Source organism: Thalassophryne amazonica, chromosome 6 (assembly GCF_902500255.1).
Source record: "Thalassophryne amazonica chromosome 6, fThaAma1.1, whole genome shotgun sequence".
Classification (NCBI taxonomy): Eukaryota; Metazoa; Chordata; class Actinopteri; order Batrachoidiformes; family Batrachoididae; genus Thalassophryne; species Thalassophryne amazonica.
Window position 1 is genome coordinate 73627750 of NC_047108.1, and position 19353 is coordinate 73647102.

The 19353-nt window shown below is 41.1% G+C and overlaps 1 protein-coding gene across 6 annotated transcripts in view; it reads right to left on the reverse strand.

The window, feature by feature from the left end:
• Positions 1–19353, reverse strand: part of LOC117512423 (neuron navigator 1-like) — a 261229-nt gene that overhangs the window by 238716 nt on the left and 3160 nt on the right. For 5 of the 6 annotated variants that reach the window (XM_034172486.1, XM_034172481.1, XM_034172485.1 and 2 more), the window contains exon 2: positions 1614–2417. In XM_034172486.1, the coding sequence (XP_034028377.1) occupies positions 1614–2410 (797 nt within the window). In that variant the 5' untranslated portion in view covers positions 2411–2417. The remainder of the gene's footprint in view (positions 1–1613; positions 2418–19353) is intronic. The other variant, XM_034172482.1, reaches the window with a different exon arrangement.

The window sequence follows — 19353 nt, forward strand, 5'->3', positions numbered from 1 at the left end:
TCATTCTTTGTCAAGTCTTAAATGAAAATGAGTTTTCAGGTTTTATTCCACATGAGGACAAACTACGTGTCGGAACAACAGTTGATTGTACAGTAGTGTTCAGAATAATTGTAGTGCTATGTGACTAAAAAGATTAATCCGGGTTTAGAGTATATTTCTTATTGTTACATGGGAAACATGGTACCAGTAGATTCAGTAGATTGTCACAAATCCAGTAAGACCAAGCATTCATGATATACACACTCTTAAGGCTATGAAATTGGGCTATTAGTAAAAAAATGTAGAAAAGGGGGTGTTCACAATAATAGTAGTGTGGCATTCAGTCAGTGAGTTCGTCGGTTTTGTGGAACAAACAGGTGTGAATCAGGTGTCCCTATTTAAGGATGAAGCCAGCACCTGTTGAACATGCTTTTCTCTTTGAAAGCCTGAGGAAAATGGGACGTTCAAGACATTGTTCAGAAGAACAGCGTAGTTTGATTAAAAAGTTGATTGGAGAGGGGAAAACTTATACGCAGGTGCAAAAAATTATAGGCTGTTCATCTTCAATGATCTCCAGTGCTATAAAATGGACAAAAAAAAAACAGAGACGCATGGAAGAAAATGGAAAACAACCATCAAAATGGATAGAAGAATAACCAGAATGGCAAAGGCTCACCCACTGATCAGCTCCAGGATGATCAAAGACAGTCTGGAGTTACCTGTAAGTGTTGTGACAGTTAGAAGACGCCTGTGTGAAGCTAATTTATTTGCAAGAATCCACCGCAAAGTCCCCTGTTAAATAAAAGACATGTGCAGAAGAGGTTACAATTTGCCAAAGAACACATCAACTGGCCTAAAGAGAAATGGAGGAATATTTTGTGGACTGATGAGAATAAAATTGTTCTTTTTGGGTCCAAGGGCTGCAGACAGTTTGTGAGATGACCCCCAAACTCTGAATTCAAGCCACAGTTCACAGTGAAGACAGTGAAGCATGGTGGTGCAAGCATCATGATATGGGCATGTTTCTCCTACTATGGTGTTGGGCCTATATATCGCATACCAGGTATCATGGATCAGTTTGGATATGTCAGAATACTTGAAGAGGTCATGTTGCCTTATGCTGAAGAGGTCATGCCCTTGAAATGGGTGTTTCAACAAGATAATGACCCCAAGCACAGTAGTACACGAGCAAAATCTTGGTTCCAAACCAACAAAATTAATGCCTTGCACATGTGAAGAAATCATGAAAAACTGTGGTTATACAACTAAATACTAGTTTAGTGATTCACAGGATTGCTAAAAAAGCAGTTTGAACATAATAGTTTTGAGTTTGTAGCGTCAACAGCAGATGTTACTATTATTGTGAACACCCCCTTTTCTACCTTTTTTTACTAATAGCCCAATTTCATAGCCTTAAGAGTGTGCATATCATGAATGCTTGGTCTTGTTGGATTTGTGAGAATCTACTGAATCTACTGGTACCTTGTTTCCCATGTAACAATAAGAAATATACTCAAAACCTGGATTAATCTTTTTAGTCACATAGCACTATTATTCTGAACACTACTGTATAAGACCAGAAGCTATCAAATGAACACTTGAATACTTTAAGGATGTGAGTGTGGATAACTCACCTGTAACTGAAGGGAGCCACAGCAGCCATGTTGACTTTGGCCATTTGCATCTCTGCGTACATAACCGGCATTGTCAATGTGATCGGCTGCAGTTGCAAAACACCAGGAGAACAAGCAGGACTAGTGTCCTCTGGAGTCCCCATCTCTTCATCTGATTGGCTTGTGGAGTCGCTCCGACCTTTGATGGCCAACTCAATGTTGCTGATGGTATGAGTAAGGGCAGGGCCAATGTTCTCATTGTTTAAAATGTCAGAGTGGACTGGCTGCAATTCCCCAAGCCCTTGTTCCTCCTTTCTTTCTGATTTTATCTCATGTCCCACCTGGGAATTGGTGTTGGAGTTGTCTCTTTTCCTGAGTTGCAGTGGTGCATTTCCACATGTCTGGTCCATATTGCTGAAGGTGTGTCTGTTACGATTGGCATCATGCAGAAATAGTGCAGGAATGTGAGCCAGGCTAGATTTCCTCAGGTCCAGTGTGTCTTTAGAGTGTGGGGGAAGTCTGCGCTTTGTCAGGGGGCTACTGTAGGCGGAGCGTGAACCTTGAGGAACAGGTAGAACCCGCCGGAGGAGCTGACTTTTCAGTAGGTGTCTGGATGATGGGCTGGGAATGCCAGAACTCTGTGGGAAAGGTAAAGCAGAAGATGTGGGTTTGTCTTTAGGGTTGTGTGTAGAGGACAGGTCACTTGGCAGACGGCGGGAGTCTGCTTTAGGTGAGCAGGGTAAGAGGCTGCCAGGGAGTGGACTTCCTGATGAGTGTAGAGTCCGGGGAGCAGACTTCACATTGACTCCTCCGCTCATTGCTGATCTGTAAGAAAAAAAAAAACGGGAAAGAGGAGGTATTTTTCTCCAATGTGACATCTGTAACCAGTGTTGGGGAAAGTAACTTTGGAAAGTTACTTCATTAGTTAATTTATACAGTTATATTTTACAGTTACTTCATACAGTTAGTTCATTAGCAGCTGCGGACACCTTGTCGGCAGCTGCTGAATGTAATTAATAAAGTTACTCATAATCTTATTTGGTTATTTTTAAGATTTAGTACTCAGAAAAGTAACTATTAGTTACTTTGCTGATGAGTTACTTTGCTGATTGCTCAATCTTACGAGTAACCAAGTTACATTACTCGTTACCTTATTAGTTACATTACTTATTAGTTGCAAGTTTTCGGCAGATTCTAATAAAGTAATTGCATAATGCTGCTAATGAAGTAACTGCATAAAGCAACTGTATAAAGCAACTAAAAAAGTAACTAAAAAAGTAACTTGTCAAAGTTACTTTTCACAACACTGTCTGTAACAACCTGAAAGTTAAATATAAAATTATGCAGCAATCCCACAACTAGCTTGTTTAAAATCAAGAAGGTGAAACGAGTCAAGTCAAGTCGAGGTCAGGTTTGGAGGTAGTATGCGTTGTGCTGCTCCATCCACCATACCGGGAACGGTCCCAGGTCTGTGAAATGGCAACCACCCCGGCACCTCACTGATCCATCCTCACCTATCTAAGGTAGCCATCCATTCGTCACAACCGGGTGACACTTGGGCATCCCTTTGGTGTTCTCCAGCTGCAGGGGTCTTCCACACTGAGGCACCTGCATGCTGGGTCACACCCAGAGAAACACACCACTTCGCCAAAATGCTGCAGCTGACGTTCACTCGCAATGCAACTGACTCTCCCCTTTTTGAGTCTGCCTAAGTTAGTGCTTCCCAATCCTGGTCCTTGGAACCAAAATTACTACACATTTTCCATTTGTTCCTCGTGTAGTCAGACCAGATCAGCTCACTCAGGAGTGTTCAGCCAAACAACAGCTGGCTGAATAATGGAACACACCTGATTCAGCTTATTATGTGTAGTCAGAGCACAGAGAAATGCAGATGAGGACCAGATTGGGAAACAGTGTCTTAAGTCACCACTTGTTTGACAGAAAGTCAAGGATCGTCCGATTATGTCACGTACCAAAGACATCCAGTCATTGCCTTATGTCACTGGTTAGCACCCAAGTCTCAGAACCATATAGACATCAGCATTGTTAAACATCTGTCCAGCAACCTCATAACTCCATAAGCTCTTCCCAAGTGTCTCCTGATCCCATAGACTGAGGACACAGAGACATGGATATCCCTTTGGAGTTAAGTGAATGTCTCCACAAGTTCAACACTTTTTCTGCATATAGACAGACTTCTGATGGCTGAGTCCAGGAAGTCACTGAAAGCACACGTCTTGAACATATACTATTGCAAACAAACTTGGTTTCCTCGCTCAGTTTTAGGGTATCTCTCTATCCCGCAAAAGTCACAGCATTGTCCACGAAGAAAAGGTCACTAAACCTTTCCTCACTGAAAAAAGGGATCCAAGCTGCTGGTTACCACAGTCCTACTCACCGCCCAGTCCAAGAAAGAACTGAACAGAAGACTAAACTAACAGTGAATGTTCTGTTCTGAGCAAAGATATTGTCACACATTCATTTTGTGTCAGAACTTGAATGAAAACACATATTTTGGGTCACAGTAAACCACAGGTTTTAGGAAGACTGCACAATTAAATTTGTCTGTTGGGGCTTCACAGACAACATCTGCCAGCTTTCAACATGATGACTGCAAGTATCTGATTTTCTCCACGTCATAAATTCAAATCACACATTCATTGATTTGTATCAGCAGAGGAGGTACAACATCATCCTCACCTGTTTTGCTTCCTTTGTTCCTGTCTTAATGTCCTACACCGGACTACACGGGTCTCACAGGCATCATAAAAACTCAGCTGGAGATTATTCGATTCCTTGTGTTCCTCAAAACTGCAGTGAATGGCAAAAGATTTCATGCACTGTCATATAATTTAAGTATCTCACGCTGCTCTGCTGGAGGGAATGTGTTGGGAGTGCAAAGAGTTGTAAGAGAGGGAAGGATGGGAGGGGTAAGAGGGAGAAACTGGAAGGTGAGAGTAACATCAGAAGGAGAGTATCCCAGCGTTTGGAGAAGAAGGTATTAACGTATTATCCATTTTGACATACAGATTAATATATCGGCTGTCTGGTGCATATGAATTACAGCAATGCAGAAAAAACATTGAATTATCGCAAGATTATTTTATCCAAGTGACTGTTTATTAAAACATTCCTGAGAGATTCCGTCTTAACAAAAGTCAACACTCATTAAACTGTGTGACTCTGTTAAGTGTCAAAAAACTGCAATATCACAGAGCGGTAAACAAAGCTAATGAACTCCTGGAAATTAAATTTAATGGGATCAACAAAACTTGCATTTTTTTTTTCCTTTCAAAATTTAAAGCTGCAGTGTGTGGGATTTACTGTCATCTGGTGGTGAGATTGCACATTGTATTATGCCATCACAGGTCATGATTATGATTCCTTTCACTTTTTCACTTCTTTGAGAACAGGAATTCATGCTCTCTTACCTTCCCTTGTGATAAGCAATATGTATGATCTCCATTTACAAAAATCAAGGATAATTAACTATAAGCGTGAGGTCTGTACGGGAACATATCAGACCGAAGTATTGACGGTACAGACCAAGCATAGCAAGGTCCGTGCAAAAAACACAGAGGTCTGATATTCCCGTACAGACCAAGCAAGCGAGGTTAATAATTTATTTATTATATTATATATAAACACACGAACGTCCGGTATCGCCCGAATATGGAAGCTGCTGACGGTGCTGGGTTCGTAGTCAGACCCATTTGCTTTCTTCACTTCCAAGAATTTGCTAACAGATGGTTAAGGTCATTAGCTGGTAAGCTTTCAATCTGTGTTTTTTTTCCGATGCTGTTTAGATTTATGGAGTATGTTCATGTCCCACTTGGTTTTTCTAATCGTGTTTTTACCTTTCTGGTTTATAACGTACTTTTGAATCTGTTCTTGACTGTTTGGAGATGTGTTTTCATCTTGTTGGTCTTCATTTCATTGTGCACGTCCACGTCGAGCTCGTTTGCTGTTAATTCCTCCGTTTTCTTTGTTCGCTTTTTGTTTTGTTTTATTTCTCACTGTGAAAACTGTAAACAAAGTCGCAAATTTGATACGCGATCTAGACTGATTGTCATGGTAATGGTCTGATATGGGAAAATATCAGAGCGTGCATACCGTTGTAGCCATATAATCACAAGGGTTATCAAACTTGTTAACTTGCACGAGCAACCAGTAGCTAGTGTCGAGGGAAGCATCCACTCTTTCATTGTTTTTCTGTTTGTTTTGTTTTTCTTCAGATTTCCGGCTACATCTGCAAAATGCAGAAGTCGGAGTAAGTGTGTCCCTTTTGAGCTACTGTAGTAACATGGCGGTGCAAGATGATAGCCTCTATGAGGGGTCCCACTCCCACATAGATATGAAGGGCTCATTCTAAGCTCATGAAAACACAGTGTTGTTGTTGCAGGAAATTGTACATTATGTACATTATTGTACATATGTAGTGGCTTGCTCTGAGCTGTGTTATGATTGACTCCTCCCACTCACTCCACTCGGGACACAAACTCATGCATGGGAGGTGGACACTCTGACCAGTCAGCTAAAACCCTGGGCTCTGGTCTGAAATAAATGGACTGCATTTATATAACGCTTTTCCATCTACAACAGAGGTTCAAAGTTCTTTACAATGATGCCTCACATTCACCCATACACACTCACACATTGATGTCAAGTTGCTGCCATGCAAGATACTCACTACACACCGGAAGCAACTTGGGGATTTGGGACCTTGCCCAAGGGCGATTAGTGATTTTCCGGTCAGGCTGGGGTTTGAACCGAGGATCCTTTGGTCTCAAGCCCAGCCCTTAACCACTAGACCATCATCCCCCGAGTGACCCCCCTGAGTATCCTTTGGCTGTCAGGGGAGTGAGGCCTATTGACTACCACATGCACAGCAACTCCTGCTGACCTCCATGACATGTCTATGAATGCTATATTCCATTTCTGCCAATAAACAAACACATAAAAGCAAATAACAAAAATCTGAAATACTGTAGCTTTGCCAACAAAATGGCTTTTGGGTATTTTTGAGTAATTCAACTAATAAACAGACAGAATGAGACAGCACCTTACACCAGCAATACGAGGTCTGTCCGTAAAGTGTCGTACCTTTTTATTTTTTTCAAAAACTATATGGATTTCATTCATATGTTTTTACATCAGACATGCTTGAACCCTCGTGCGCATGCGTGAGTTTTTCCACGCCTGTCCGTGACGTCATTCGCCTGTGAGCACTCCTTGTGGGAGGAGTGGTCCCGCCCCCTCGTCGGATTTTCATTGTCTGGAAATGGCGGAATGAAAAGGACTTTTTTCCATCAGAATGTTTTCAGAAGCTGTTAGAGACTGGCACCTGGAAACCATTCGAAAAATTTATCTGGCTTTCAGTGAAAATTTTACGGCTTCACAGAGAATAAGGACTTAACTACAGGTTTAAGGACCCCTTTAAAGGACGGTCGGTGCGCCGCGCTGCGAGCTGCGACGATGCGGCACAAACTACTGGATCATTTCTAAAAACGGATGGCTCTGTGGATACGAGACCGTCGTGTGCTCGTTCTCTGGTTATCACAAAGACCTGGACATCAGCCATTTTCCCGGCAGATTTCACTTTAACAAGAGATTTTGTCATGGAAAGCCGCGCGGAGGCTTCGCGCGTCATGACCGATTCGCTGATGAAGCGAGACAAAGGAACACCTCCGTTTCGGGAGTGTTTAGAGGACAAGTTGGGACATGTCCAGCTCTCCACAAGTTCTTTTATACTCACTCGACTGGTAAGCACTGAAAGCCGAGATAGGCTTTTCCATGACAAAATCTCTTGTTAAAAGTGAAATCTGCCGGAAAATGGCTGATGTCCAGGTCTTGTGATAACCAGAGAAAGAGCACACGACGGTCTCGTATCCACAGAGCCATCAGCTTAGAAATGATCCAGTGGTTTGTGCCGCATCGTCGCAGCTCGCAGCGCGGCGCACCGACCGTCCTTTAAAGGGGTCCTTAAACCTGTAGTTAAAGTCCTTATTCTCTGTGAAGCCCGTAAAATTTTCACTGAAAGCCAGATAATTGTTTCGAATGGTTTTCCAGGTGCCAGTCCTCTAACAGCTTCTGAAAACATTCTGATGGAAAAAAAGTCCTTTTCATGCCGCCATTTTCCAGACAATGAAAATCCGACGAGGGGGCGGGACCACTCCTCCCACAAGGAGTGCTCACAGGCGAATGACGTCACCGACAGGCGTGGAAAACTCACGCATGCGCACGAGGGTTCAAGCATGTCTGACGTAAAAACATGAATGAATCCATATAGTTTTTGAAAAAAATAAAAAGGTACGATACTTTACGGACAGACCTCGTATCTAAAACTCCCAAAGTTTCGTGTCAGCAGCACAAGTACACTTATATGTAGTTCATTTCACAGGGCAAACATAACATTAATGGAGTGAGTCACTCATTGAGTCATTGAGTCAGTGAGTGGGTCTGCAAAATTTCCATGAGAAAGTAAGTAAATATTCTAGTAGTTTCAGATGAGGACCACTGAACCTCCAATTTTGGCATCTTTTAACATACACAAGTCAAATCAACTTTGGGAACAATGAGCTTGTGTCTCGCTTTACTACATTCATAACACACCACAGAACTGAATTGGGGTCCTGGATGGACAGCTCTACCTCTCAAAAGTAACTATCATCTGTCACAGCCAGGTGTATTGGAGAAATTTAAATTAGTCTTGAATGCAGAAAAATCCAAAATAATGTTTTTCTCTAAATCACCTGTTTCCTTGGAGAACATACCATCAATCAAAACTACCCGGGGTAATGTTCTTGAGTTAGTCAGCAGCTACAAGTATTTAGGATTGACTATTGACACAGATCTCTCTCTTAAAGTTCATTTTAAACACTTGATTTCCAAGTTAAGGGTGAAGCTAGGCTTCCTTTACAGAAACAAGTCAGGGTTCTCCTCAACTGCTCCTGATAACTGCTGCCTTACTGCCCTTATTGGACTATGGCGATGTTGTGTATAGATGTGCCTCAACCAGTTGTCAACAGTCCTTGACCCCCATGTATCATTGTGCCTTGAGATTCATCACTGGTTGTAGCCACCTCACCCACCACTGAGTTGTACGCCAAAGCGGGCATGCCCTCTTTGTCTGTCAGGTGTTATACACACTGGTTGATTCTGGTTTACAGAACTCTTATTGGTCTGGTTCTGATCTAGTTGTCCAGTTTACTTCCGACATGTGAAAGCCGTTACGCTCTGGGCTCGAATGACAGGTTATGTTTTTGTATACCTTGTGTCCGCTCTGAAGCGGGAAAAAATGTCTTTAGTTTTTCAGCTCCCTCTGATTGGAACATTCTCCAAATCCAAACTGAAACTGTCCAGACTGACTTCCCTGAACACCTTCTTGTCTATTTTACAAGATCACAAATGGGATTTTTTGGCACAATGCCTATGTTTCTAAATCTAAATCTGTTTGAGACTTTACATCATGTGCAATGTTTTTATGGACAAGATGATTGTATTGTATTTATCACCAGCGTTTTATGTTGATGTTAACCTGTCCACTATGACGTGTCCTTTGTTGGCCAAGTCATCCTTGAAAAAGAGGTTTTGATCTCAATGGGTTTCTACCTGGTTAAACAAAAGTTGTTATTATTAGTGTCAGTGTCCTTTTGGTCTTCTCCAGCCACTGTAGTCCTCACAAAGCAAATAATAATTGTCATCTCTGTCTCTCTCTAAGTAACCACTCATTTGACACAAAGCCATTCCAGCCGTACCCAAGGACCCTCTGAAGCAACCTGGTACCAAAGACATCTAGGTCACTGGGTACCATCCAAGTCTTACAACCATACAGTAAGCCAGGAAACACACATCCTAAAGACTTGGACCTTTGTTCTCCTGCAAAGATATCAGCTTTGCCAAATACTTCTGTCTAGCAAGCTCATGACTTCCTAAGAGCGTCACAGGCGTTTTTTGATCTCAAAGACCGAGGACCCAGACACATGTATGTCACTGCTGAGATAAATTAATGTCTCTATAAGTTCAGCACTTTCAACCACATACGCATACACTTCTGATGGTCAAGTCCAGGAAGTCATTAAAAGCTTCATCTTAGGTGTTTAGTTTTGGACTTTTGACATTTGACATGAAATGCAAATCTTATGGTATGGAACTGGAAAACAGATTTGGACAATACGGTCCCTTTAAATGGTTTTTTAGCAGCCAAAAAGTTCAAAATACCACATAAACACACACACACACACAGAGAGAGCCAAAGAGAGAGAAATGCAGAGATTTAATGCTTACCCTACTTGGCTTTCCTTAAACAGCGGACGTTAATGCTGCCAGAAGACTCTTTGGGAAGCTGTCTCTGGTAAAGTAGAGATGTATCAAATTAAGCCATGATGGATTATTTGATAGCGCATCTAATCGTGTTTTTTTGCACACAGTGTAATGCGGATTGCAGACATGCATATTAAAAATGCTACAGCAGTTTGAGCAAAAGGTCTGTACTTTTCAGAATCCCAGCAGAAAAGAGATTAATTCCTTTGCCTCCAAAAGTCATAACAAAGTGAAATTTACCTTCCGTGTTCTTATAAGTGAAAGCAGAACTTCTCTGTGGGAGAGTTTACTAAACCTACATGTTTTTTTTTTCCTTTTGGTTTTTTTAAGGAACAGTTTGAGCTGTCCTGTCCCCTCTGCCCCCCACCCCTCAATCACACCCCGAATTCTGGTGGTCTGTCATGTCTAAGTCAACGCTAATGAAGAGCTGAGCAGCGGCGTGCAGCTACACGGATCCAACAGTGGATAAACAGAGACAGATGTGAGCATCCTTTCCCCTCATATTTCTCTTTAAATTACCCCCAATTCCCTCTGTCCTTCTCCTGGGAGGCCTGGACACTAGTCAGCATCAGAATGTGTGGCTGACTGATTCAGTTCCTGTTAGGTTTTCCAGGAGCACAGGTGTGGTCTCGCTGTCTCTATCAGTATGGAAATCGACTGCTCCCCCGGGACACACCGGGGTCATGTCGGTACTCCTGCAGACCACATAAGGGCTCAGCTGGCGTGTGCAGAATGAAGGAGAAAGAAATAGAGAAGAAATGTGTCCTGCCTGAATCCAGTCGCTCTAAGGTGCATGACAAATGAGCAAATCAATTTTCTGGTGGTTCTGTCAAAGTGTTTTACAGCTACACAGTAGACATATGAGATACGTTCTCCGTGTTGTGTTTACAACATTACACAAACGTCTTTACAAACAGATTACTGGTTTGTTGATGTTTGTGACGTGACTTGCAGCAGAAGACAAAAGGTGAGTTATTTAAAAATTACAACCTGAGATATTACAGATGCTTTTTGTTTGTTTTAACTGGTCTGATAACACTGCGCCTCCTGAACCCTCAGAGCTCTTAGGGTATTTTCTTGATTTTACCGTACCTTAAGATAATCCCCTTTTTAGGTACTTACTTTTAGTATAATGGCCATGCGTTGCCTATCAAAATATTCAGAACAATCTTTGTTTTTTTTACCCTCTCTACATATATAGTGATGGTAAATGCCAAACTGGCAGAACCATTTATATACATATATACACATATATGCAATTTGTTTTTGCAAGACAGACAGCATGTAGTGCACTGTGCGTGTGTGACCTTCACCTACCATTCCCAATCAGCCTATAACATTTTAATTTAAGGGCTGACAATCAAAACAACATAAAGACAGATAAGAACGAAAGACAAGTGGTGACCGTAATAACTGTGAAGTGATGTAAAACGTGAGACACCACAGAGGCAGAAGCACAACAATACAACATTCCAGGACAAACAACCACACATGAACAAGCAGTGACAACAATCACCTGTTGTCTGTTTAGTGAACATCCACACCCTATTCTAGGACACCAGAGTCTTGATCCTCTGGGGAACACCTAAAACCGAATTGTGGTGACAGCCACAAACAGAAACCCAGATCACAGCTAAATATCTGATCACTACTGTGTCTGGTGTGTTGGACAAACACAAAAGCACAGAACCTTACCATATGACGTGGACCACAATCATCGCTTTCTGAATGGAGACACAATTTGTCTTGAACACAGTATAAAGAAATGATTTATTAACAGAAATATGAAGATAACCAGGATGCAGGAGAGCATCATTTGGGCTCTGAAAGTTATGAAAAAATGAAAAGCCCATTTGGGGGTTGATCTGATCTGGATGTCAATTACAGACATGAGCCTCCCGCCCCCATCTGTATGATGATCAGCTCGGACTCTATGATGAGTCCGAGCTGGCTCATACCATTAAGAATGTATACATTTCTTTTTCTAATAATTTCACCAATTAAAATTAGAAGAAATAAAAAATATAGAGTGTAATGCTAAAGTACCCTCGACTGTATAAGCATGTAATCAGTCAAAAAGTGTGTAGAAAGAATGTGACCTTTTTGACTCCTTAGAATAGGTCAAGGTTTGCCATCTTTGAACTTGTCCAAGGTCTGTGTCCCAAGAATGTTCCCTGTGAATTTGAAGACCCCCACAGCAATAGGACTGGACTTATGCTGAGCACAGACAGCCAGACGGACGGATGCAAAGTCTATGCAGTACCTGATGGCCATATTTTGGCCTTGGGTAAAAAGTAGTAACAGTCAATTGCAACATCAAAAACCGGATAATTTTTGCCCAAGGCCAAAATATGGCCATCGGGTACTGCATAGACTTTGCGTGCGTCTGTCCGGCTATCTGTCTGTGCTCAGCATAAGGGGTCAAAAGGTCATATTCTTTCTACACACCCCAGCAGTAACTAAATTCCTGTTGCTGCCAGGGTCTTTAAATTCACAGGGAGCATTCTTGGGACACAGTCCTTGGACAAGTTCAAAGATGGCTAACTTTCACCTATTCTAAGGGGTCAAAAGGTCACATTCTTTCCACACACACATCATAACTCCATCCGTATTACTGCCAGGGTCTTTAAATTGACAGGGAACATCCTTGGGACACAGACGTTGGACAAGTTCAAAGATGGCTAACCTTGACCTATTCTAAGGAGTCAAAAAGGTCACATTTTTTCTACACACTCTTTGATCAATTACATGCTCATACAGTCGAGGGTATTTTAGCATTGCGTTATATTTAAAATCTTAATTTACATAGCAAGTTGGGACATTTTTTAGCACTGAGATCACATTGTCTAAAAGTCTTCAAGCAATCTCCATGAAAAGTCTTATCCAGAGAAAATCCAGATACGGGTTAATTTTTCTTATTTCTTTAACATGATGAGACAATTTTGGACATTTATATTTGTTGCAGAAATGTGATGACAGACAATCAACAAGGGAAACTTTGTATTGATTGGATTACAATGATATTTGCATTTGTACACTGAACACAATGACACCATTTAAAAATGGTGTTAATAACAATGTCAATGCAAAATTCAAGGTGTTTGTTAGTCTGTGACAGAGATGTGTGCACTTACAGTGATTTTCTAGGTAGCCTATGTTACAGGGTACATTTGTAGCAATTTTTTTTAAATGAAAACAAAGAAACAAAATATGAATTTGGAGAGTCCTACACCTCCACTGGGATAATAATGATCAATTATTATAGGTGATTAGGTCGTTACATAAGATCTATAGGCATAAAATTTGTGAATAAGTCTGGTCTGACCAGACTTGTTATGTTATGTAATCTTATGGCTCACAAATCCTGTGCCCCACCCCCCAACCCACCCCACCCTTACAAAATCCTGGCTCTGCCCCTGCACACTTTGCTTAGCTTCTGGGGTCAGATAGGATCAGGGTCACACGGAGAAGACTGGCTGCAGCACTCTAAACCTGAATGTTCAAGTTAATTAAAAGGATTAAGTAGTGTAAACTCAAAGTTTTAAGAAAACATTTGACTTACTAAAATATTTCAAGTTTGTGTAACATGGTCTTGCTTTTTGAGTAAATTAAACTCTTTGATTGACTTGAACTAATTATGTATTAAGTAAGCAAAACTTCAAAGTATAACTTAAGCACAACTTAAAAGAATTAAGTAATTATATATGGAAATATTTGAGTTGACTTAGCAAGCACTTCAACAGTGGTGGTGGTGGAAAGTGGTTAGTGTGCTTTATTTTGGTGCAGAAGGTTCCTGGTTCAAACCCTGCCACATTTCTTTATGTAATGTGGAGTTGTGTCAGGAAGGGCATCTGGTGTAAAAACCTGTCAGCTCAACATGCAGATCCACCTCTGATCTGTTGAGGTGACCCTGAGTGAAAAGCAAGGGAGCAGCTGAAATGGCTTACTTTTACTTAATGAATATGTTGTGTGGGCCGCTGAAGAGGAGGTACTGCTGGCCCACCACCACCAGAGGGCACCCTGCCTGGAGTGCGGGCTCCAGGCACCAGAGGGCGCTGCCGCCTCACAGGAGCAGCCGGGTGACAGCTGACACTCATCACCTGTGACAGCTGTCACCACTCATCTGATCTGCATCGGTATATCAGCAAGACGTCATCTCCACCTCTTTGCCGAGATATCGTTCTACCTGAAAGGTAATATCCTCAGCCTGACTGCTTGATAGAAAGCCCTTTTTGTGATTTTTGTGAGTGATAACAGACTTTTTCTCCAACGAGAGGTGGAGGTAGCTTCCCTGCCGTGCAGATTGCTGGGTGCAGACGCACCCACGTTTAATTGTGTTTTTGTTCCTCGCCAGCAGTACCAGGTCCGACACGCGGAGGCAGTGGCCACCTGGGAGTTCGGGACTTGGCGGCTCCAGTATTCCCGGGGTCTGGTGGCGGAGGAAATCGTGTGGTTCCGGTTCTGCTTTGGACAGGCGTCTCCTATCTTCGAGCCTGCCCACACGACACCTTGTAATTTGACCTCTGATCTATTGTGTAATCTGTTGTGTTTGTTGTGCACGTTCGCAACAGTAAAGTGTTGTTATTTGACCTATTCCATTGTCCGTTCATTTGCGCCCCCTGTTGTGGGTCCGTGTACTTACACTTTCCCAACAGAATACTAATTTAACTGTAATCCTGAGGTACAAGTAGCATATAATCAAAACTTTTAAGTTCTGGCAACAATTTAATTTTAAGTTCATGAACTCAAAAATATTGTGGAAACTGATTACCTCAGTATTTTTGAGTTCTGCAAACTTGTTTGGGTTTACTGTGGGAAAAATTGTACAAAATAATAATAATAATAAACTTCAGTCAGACTTAGATTTATTGAAGTCTTCCCTGCCCAAAGGACCTTCATGACGCAAAATGGTATCAAAACCTATCCTCAGTTTTTAAAACGATTATGTGCACAGGCAGCCTCATGAGTTGTGAACTGAACATGAGGAGGGTATCGAATAGCTTGATGACCAGCTCAGTCATTCCATAAGGACACTACTGACATCTGGTGGATGTTGTGTGCAATAGCAGTGCTGAGAGGATTTAAAACAGTTTTTTCATCACTTATGAAAGGAATGAGTCCAAATCTAACTTTTCTCAAAGCAAATAAATGAAGATTCTGATAAATGAATTTACAGCTGAGGTAAGGTGATGGGCTTGAACCATGACACACACACACACACACACACACACACACACACACAAAATGGACAAGCTCGATGTTCATAACAAATAAAGGATTGCATGTACATATTGTGACTACAGCAAGAAACTTTCAGGATTGTTTCTCTATAATAATAAATATTATTTTCAGATGTGGAAGCACTTTCAGATTGACCTTTGAGGGCACAGTATTGATATTTTATGTCATGAAATTATTATTATTATATACTGTCCTGTGAATAAACTATGTTGAAAGGAAACTAATGTTTCATTTCATTTGTTCATTATTTCTTTATGTACCTCCAGATCAACTTGAGCATCATCTGATCTTGGCATGTTAAACTTTGTGGGAATGTCCATGTTATGGTACACAATCAAAAAAATTCAGCTCTTTGTCATTCTTTTTTTATGGTTAAGATCTGTTTTTCAGCTAAAAACAAATAATTACATTTCATAAAAGTTAGAAGCTAGTGGTTATCATTAAAATTGTTGTTAAAATTGCCCAAGTCTCCCTTGCAAAAGAGATCTTGATCTCAATGGCACTAATGTGGTTAAATAAATGTTCAATTAAATTAGTAGCTGGAGCTAAATGTTTTATCGATTTAACATGATCACATTTCACTTAAAGTTAGCAGATTAGCAGCTATCCAAGTTAACTTTTAGGTTAGCTATGGCCATCACTGATATACACACACACAGATAGAGAACGAGAGAGTCACATCCATAGTATTTGGCCCTTAACAACTTTAACAATTTTGCTTCTGTGCATGACCACAATGTAATTAAAACACAGTGATCAATATGTGCTTGTAGAGTAGACTTTAAACTTTAATTCTTGGGATGTAACAAAACTAATCCATTAACCAATTGGGAATCACAGCCTTTTTACACCTCGTGTCACCAGTTTCTTCAGACAGGTGGAGGCATACAGGAATATGTCAGAGTCAGGATATAATCTGTCTTAATTCAGTGATCAACCGAGCGAGGGAAACCACCAAGATGCCTAAACAGCCCTGAAAGTGTTATAGGTCTCTATGGATGTGAGAGGAGAAAGTGGGAATGGTTCAACACTTGTCTGTTGGAAGACGCATCACCAGTCACTGCTTCATGGTGGAGTGAATTAGAGAAGGATGACCAAATCTAGGCTTGAGTCATCCATGTGCCTTCTGGGAAAGTGTGGAAAAAATTTCACATCTTTTTTATAAGAAATTCCTTCTCTATATACCACTTCACCATAAAAGTGCAACTGGTGATAAAACAGAAAAAAAAAAAGTTGCACCAGTGCAGTTACTCCAGTCATAGCCATAGAACCCTGTAACTCTGGGTGTCTTGTTGGTTTCCCTCACTCACATTGTGGTGGTGTCCAGAGGCAAAATTACCAAAAATATGTCACTTTCCAAATACTTATACACTTGACTGTATTATATATATATACAGTATATTTATGTCAGTTGATTTGTCAGTTGATAAAAGATATATAAAGGCTGAGTGGATCCTTGTCATTTGATTGGTGCTTAGTATGTCACGTGACATGGATTATTCGTCCCATTTGTATTGCATTCATTGAGTTCTATTTACTCAGGACCGAGGCGATCCGCTCATTTGCTGGCTGTTGCCAGAGCGCCGCCATCTTGGTTAGCATCTGACAACCAGGTATACGAGGTCTGTGAGAGTAGTATTGTACCTTTTTATTTTTTTCAAAAATTATATGGATTTGATTCATATGTTTTTACGTCAGCCAAGCTTGAACCTTCGTGGGCATTCATGAGTTTTTCCATGCCTGTCGGTTGCGTCATTCGCCTGTGGGCAGGCTTTGAGTGAGGAGTGGTCCATCCCTCTCGTCGTTGTTTCATTGCGAGGAAATGGCGGAATGATTTGGGCTTTTTTTCCATCAGAATTTTTTCAGAAACTGTTAGAGACAAGCAGCTGGAAACCATTCGAAAAATGTATCTGGCTTTCGTTGAAAATTTTACGGGCTTCACAGAGAATAAGGACTGTTACTACAACTTTAAGGACGGCCCACAATGGCGCACGGCGCGCCACGCTCTGAGACACCATCGAGAGGCAGAAACCACCACATCATTTCTAAACGGATGGCTGTGTGGAGCCGGGACCGTCATGTGCAATTTCTCTGGTTATCACAAGAGCTGGGCATCAGCCATTTTCTGGCAGATTTCACTTTTAACAAGAGATTTTGTCATGGAAAGCCGCGCGGAGGCTTTGCGCGTCACGACCGATTTGCTGATCAAGCGAGACAAAGGAACACCTCTGTTTGGAATGTTAAAGGAGAAGTTGGGACATGCCCAGCTCTCCACAATTTCTCTTATACTCACTGGGCTGGTAAGCATTGAAAGCCGAGATAGGCATGTCCCAACTTGTCCCCTGGCACTCCGAAATGTAGGTATTCTTTGTCTCGCTCGATCAGCGAATCGGTCGAGACGCGCGAAGCTTCCGCGCGGCTTTCCATGACAAAATCTCTTGTTAAAAGGGAAATCTGACGGAAAATGGCTGATGTCCAGCTCTTGTGATAACCAGAGAAATTGCTCACAACGGTCCCGGCTCCACACAGCCATCCGTTTAGAAATGATGTGGTGGTTTCTGCCTCTCAATGGTGGCTCGGAGCGCGGCGCACCGTGCGCCATTGTGGGGCTTCCTTGAAGCTGTAGTAACAGTCCTTATTCTCTGTGAAGCCCGTAAAATTTTCACCGAAAGCCAGATAAATTTTTCGAATGGTTTCCAGCTGCTTGTCTCTAACAGTTTCTGAAAAAATTCTGATGGAAAAAAAGCCCAAATCATTTCGCCATTTCCTGACAATGAAAATCCGATGAGAGGGCTGGACCACTCCTCACTCAAAGCCTGCCCACAGGCGAATGACGCAACCGACAGGCGTGGAAAAACTCACGCATGCACACGAAGGTTCAAGCTTGACTGACATAAAAACATATGAATCAAATCCATATAGTTTTTGAAAAAAATAAAAGGTACGATACTTTTCTCACAGACCTCGTAAATAGAAATCAATGTGGGCATGATGATCAATGTTTTCAAGAAAGTTTCACCATAAATCTGCATTTTCTGTGCTATTACTGTGCTGTTACATTAATTCAAACTCAGTCCCACATTTGTACAGACACTATTTGTCAACAGAAATACAGAAGAGGATCAGACTCTTTATACAAGGTGAACACAAAAACACTCCTTGGTCTCAAATATTTATAATATTAAAAGTTACCTGAATAATTTTACAATTTTGAAGAAGAAGAATCTACAAAAGAGAAAAAAAACTCGATGAATTTCTGTAACTGTAGATACCAAAATTGTAAAATTATTCAGGTAACGTTTGATATTATAAATATTTGAGACCAAGGAGTGTTTTTGTGTTCACCCTGTGTAATAGATTTGAATTAATTTAAGTTAGTTAAGTTAAGCACATCTGCCATAACGCGATATAATGATCCTTAACCCACCTGTGGCGATGCTTTTACACAGCGCTCAAATAAAATAAATAAACACAACAGCCATGCCGGCCAGTTTTGCTAGTACTAAAGTTGTCCCTTGTTAATTCTAATGGTGTGCGCCCACTCCAGCGGGATCTGAAAGCACTACACTGGAATATGGAGTATATCATAGAGAAATTAATCTCATTTGTGTATATTCTTATAGTAACAGAATATGTCAAAGATGGTTCGTGACTGTTATGTGACCCACCAAAGTGAGAGAAAAAACATTTCCATTCTGTGAATTTGCTCTTACACAATATCTCTGGATGGAAAACCTCATGTAAAGAAATAACCCCGAGGCTAATTAAAAAGGGATAAATTGAGACTTATGAAAGTGAGACTTCTAATTGAGTCGCTAAACAAATGGTGCTATATTTCTCACGACAAAGCATTCAGGCAGTAAAACTGAAGTCACTACTTTACAGAATACACATCGACACAAAACATAAATCACTTTCTCACTTTATTCACCAATTCACCAATTTTAGTCATGACATATAATACACACTTATGAAAGCTCACTCCACAATACTTTGTCAGCTTGTTGAGTGCTGCACTAAACAGCATTTTCAGATCACTTCAACCCAAGTTTAAGTCAGTGAATCATCAATTTCTATTTAATCTAATTCCTGATGACACGCAATAATGCTAAGCAAGATGGCAGATTAAATAGAAATCGATGGTTGGGTTGCATTTAGCGTGCAAATATGGTTCCATTTAAGGTGCAAATTTGGTTCC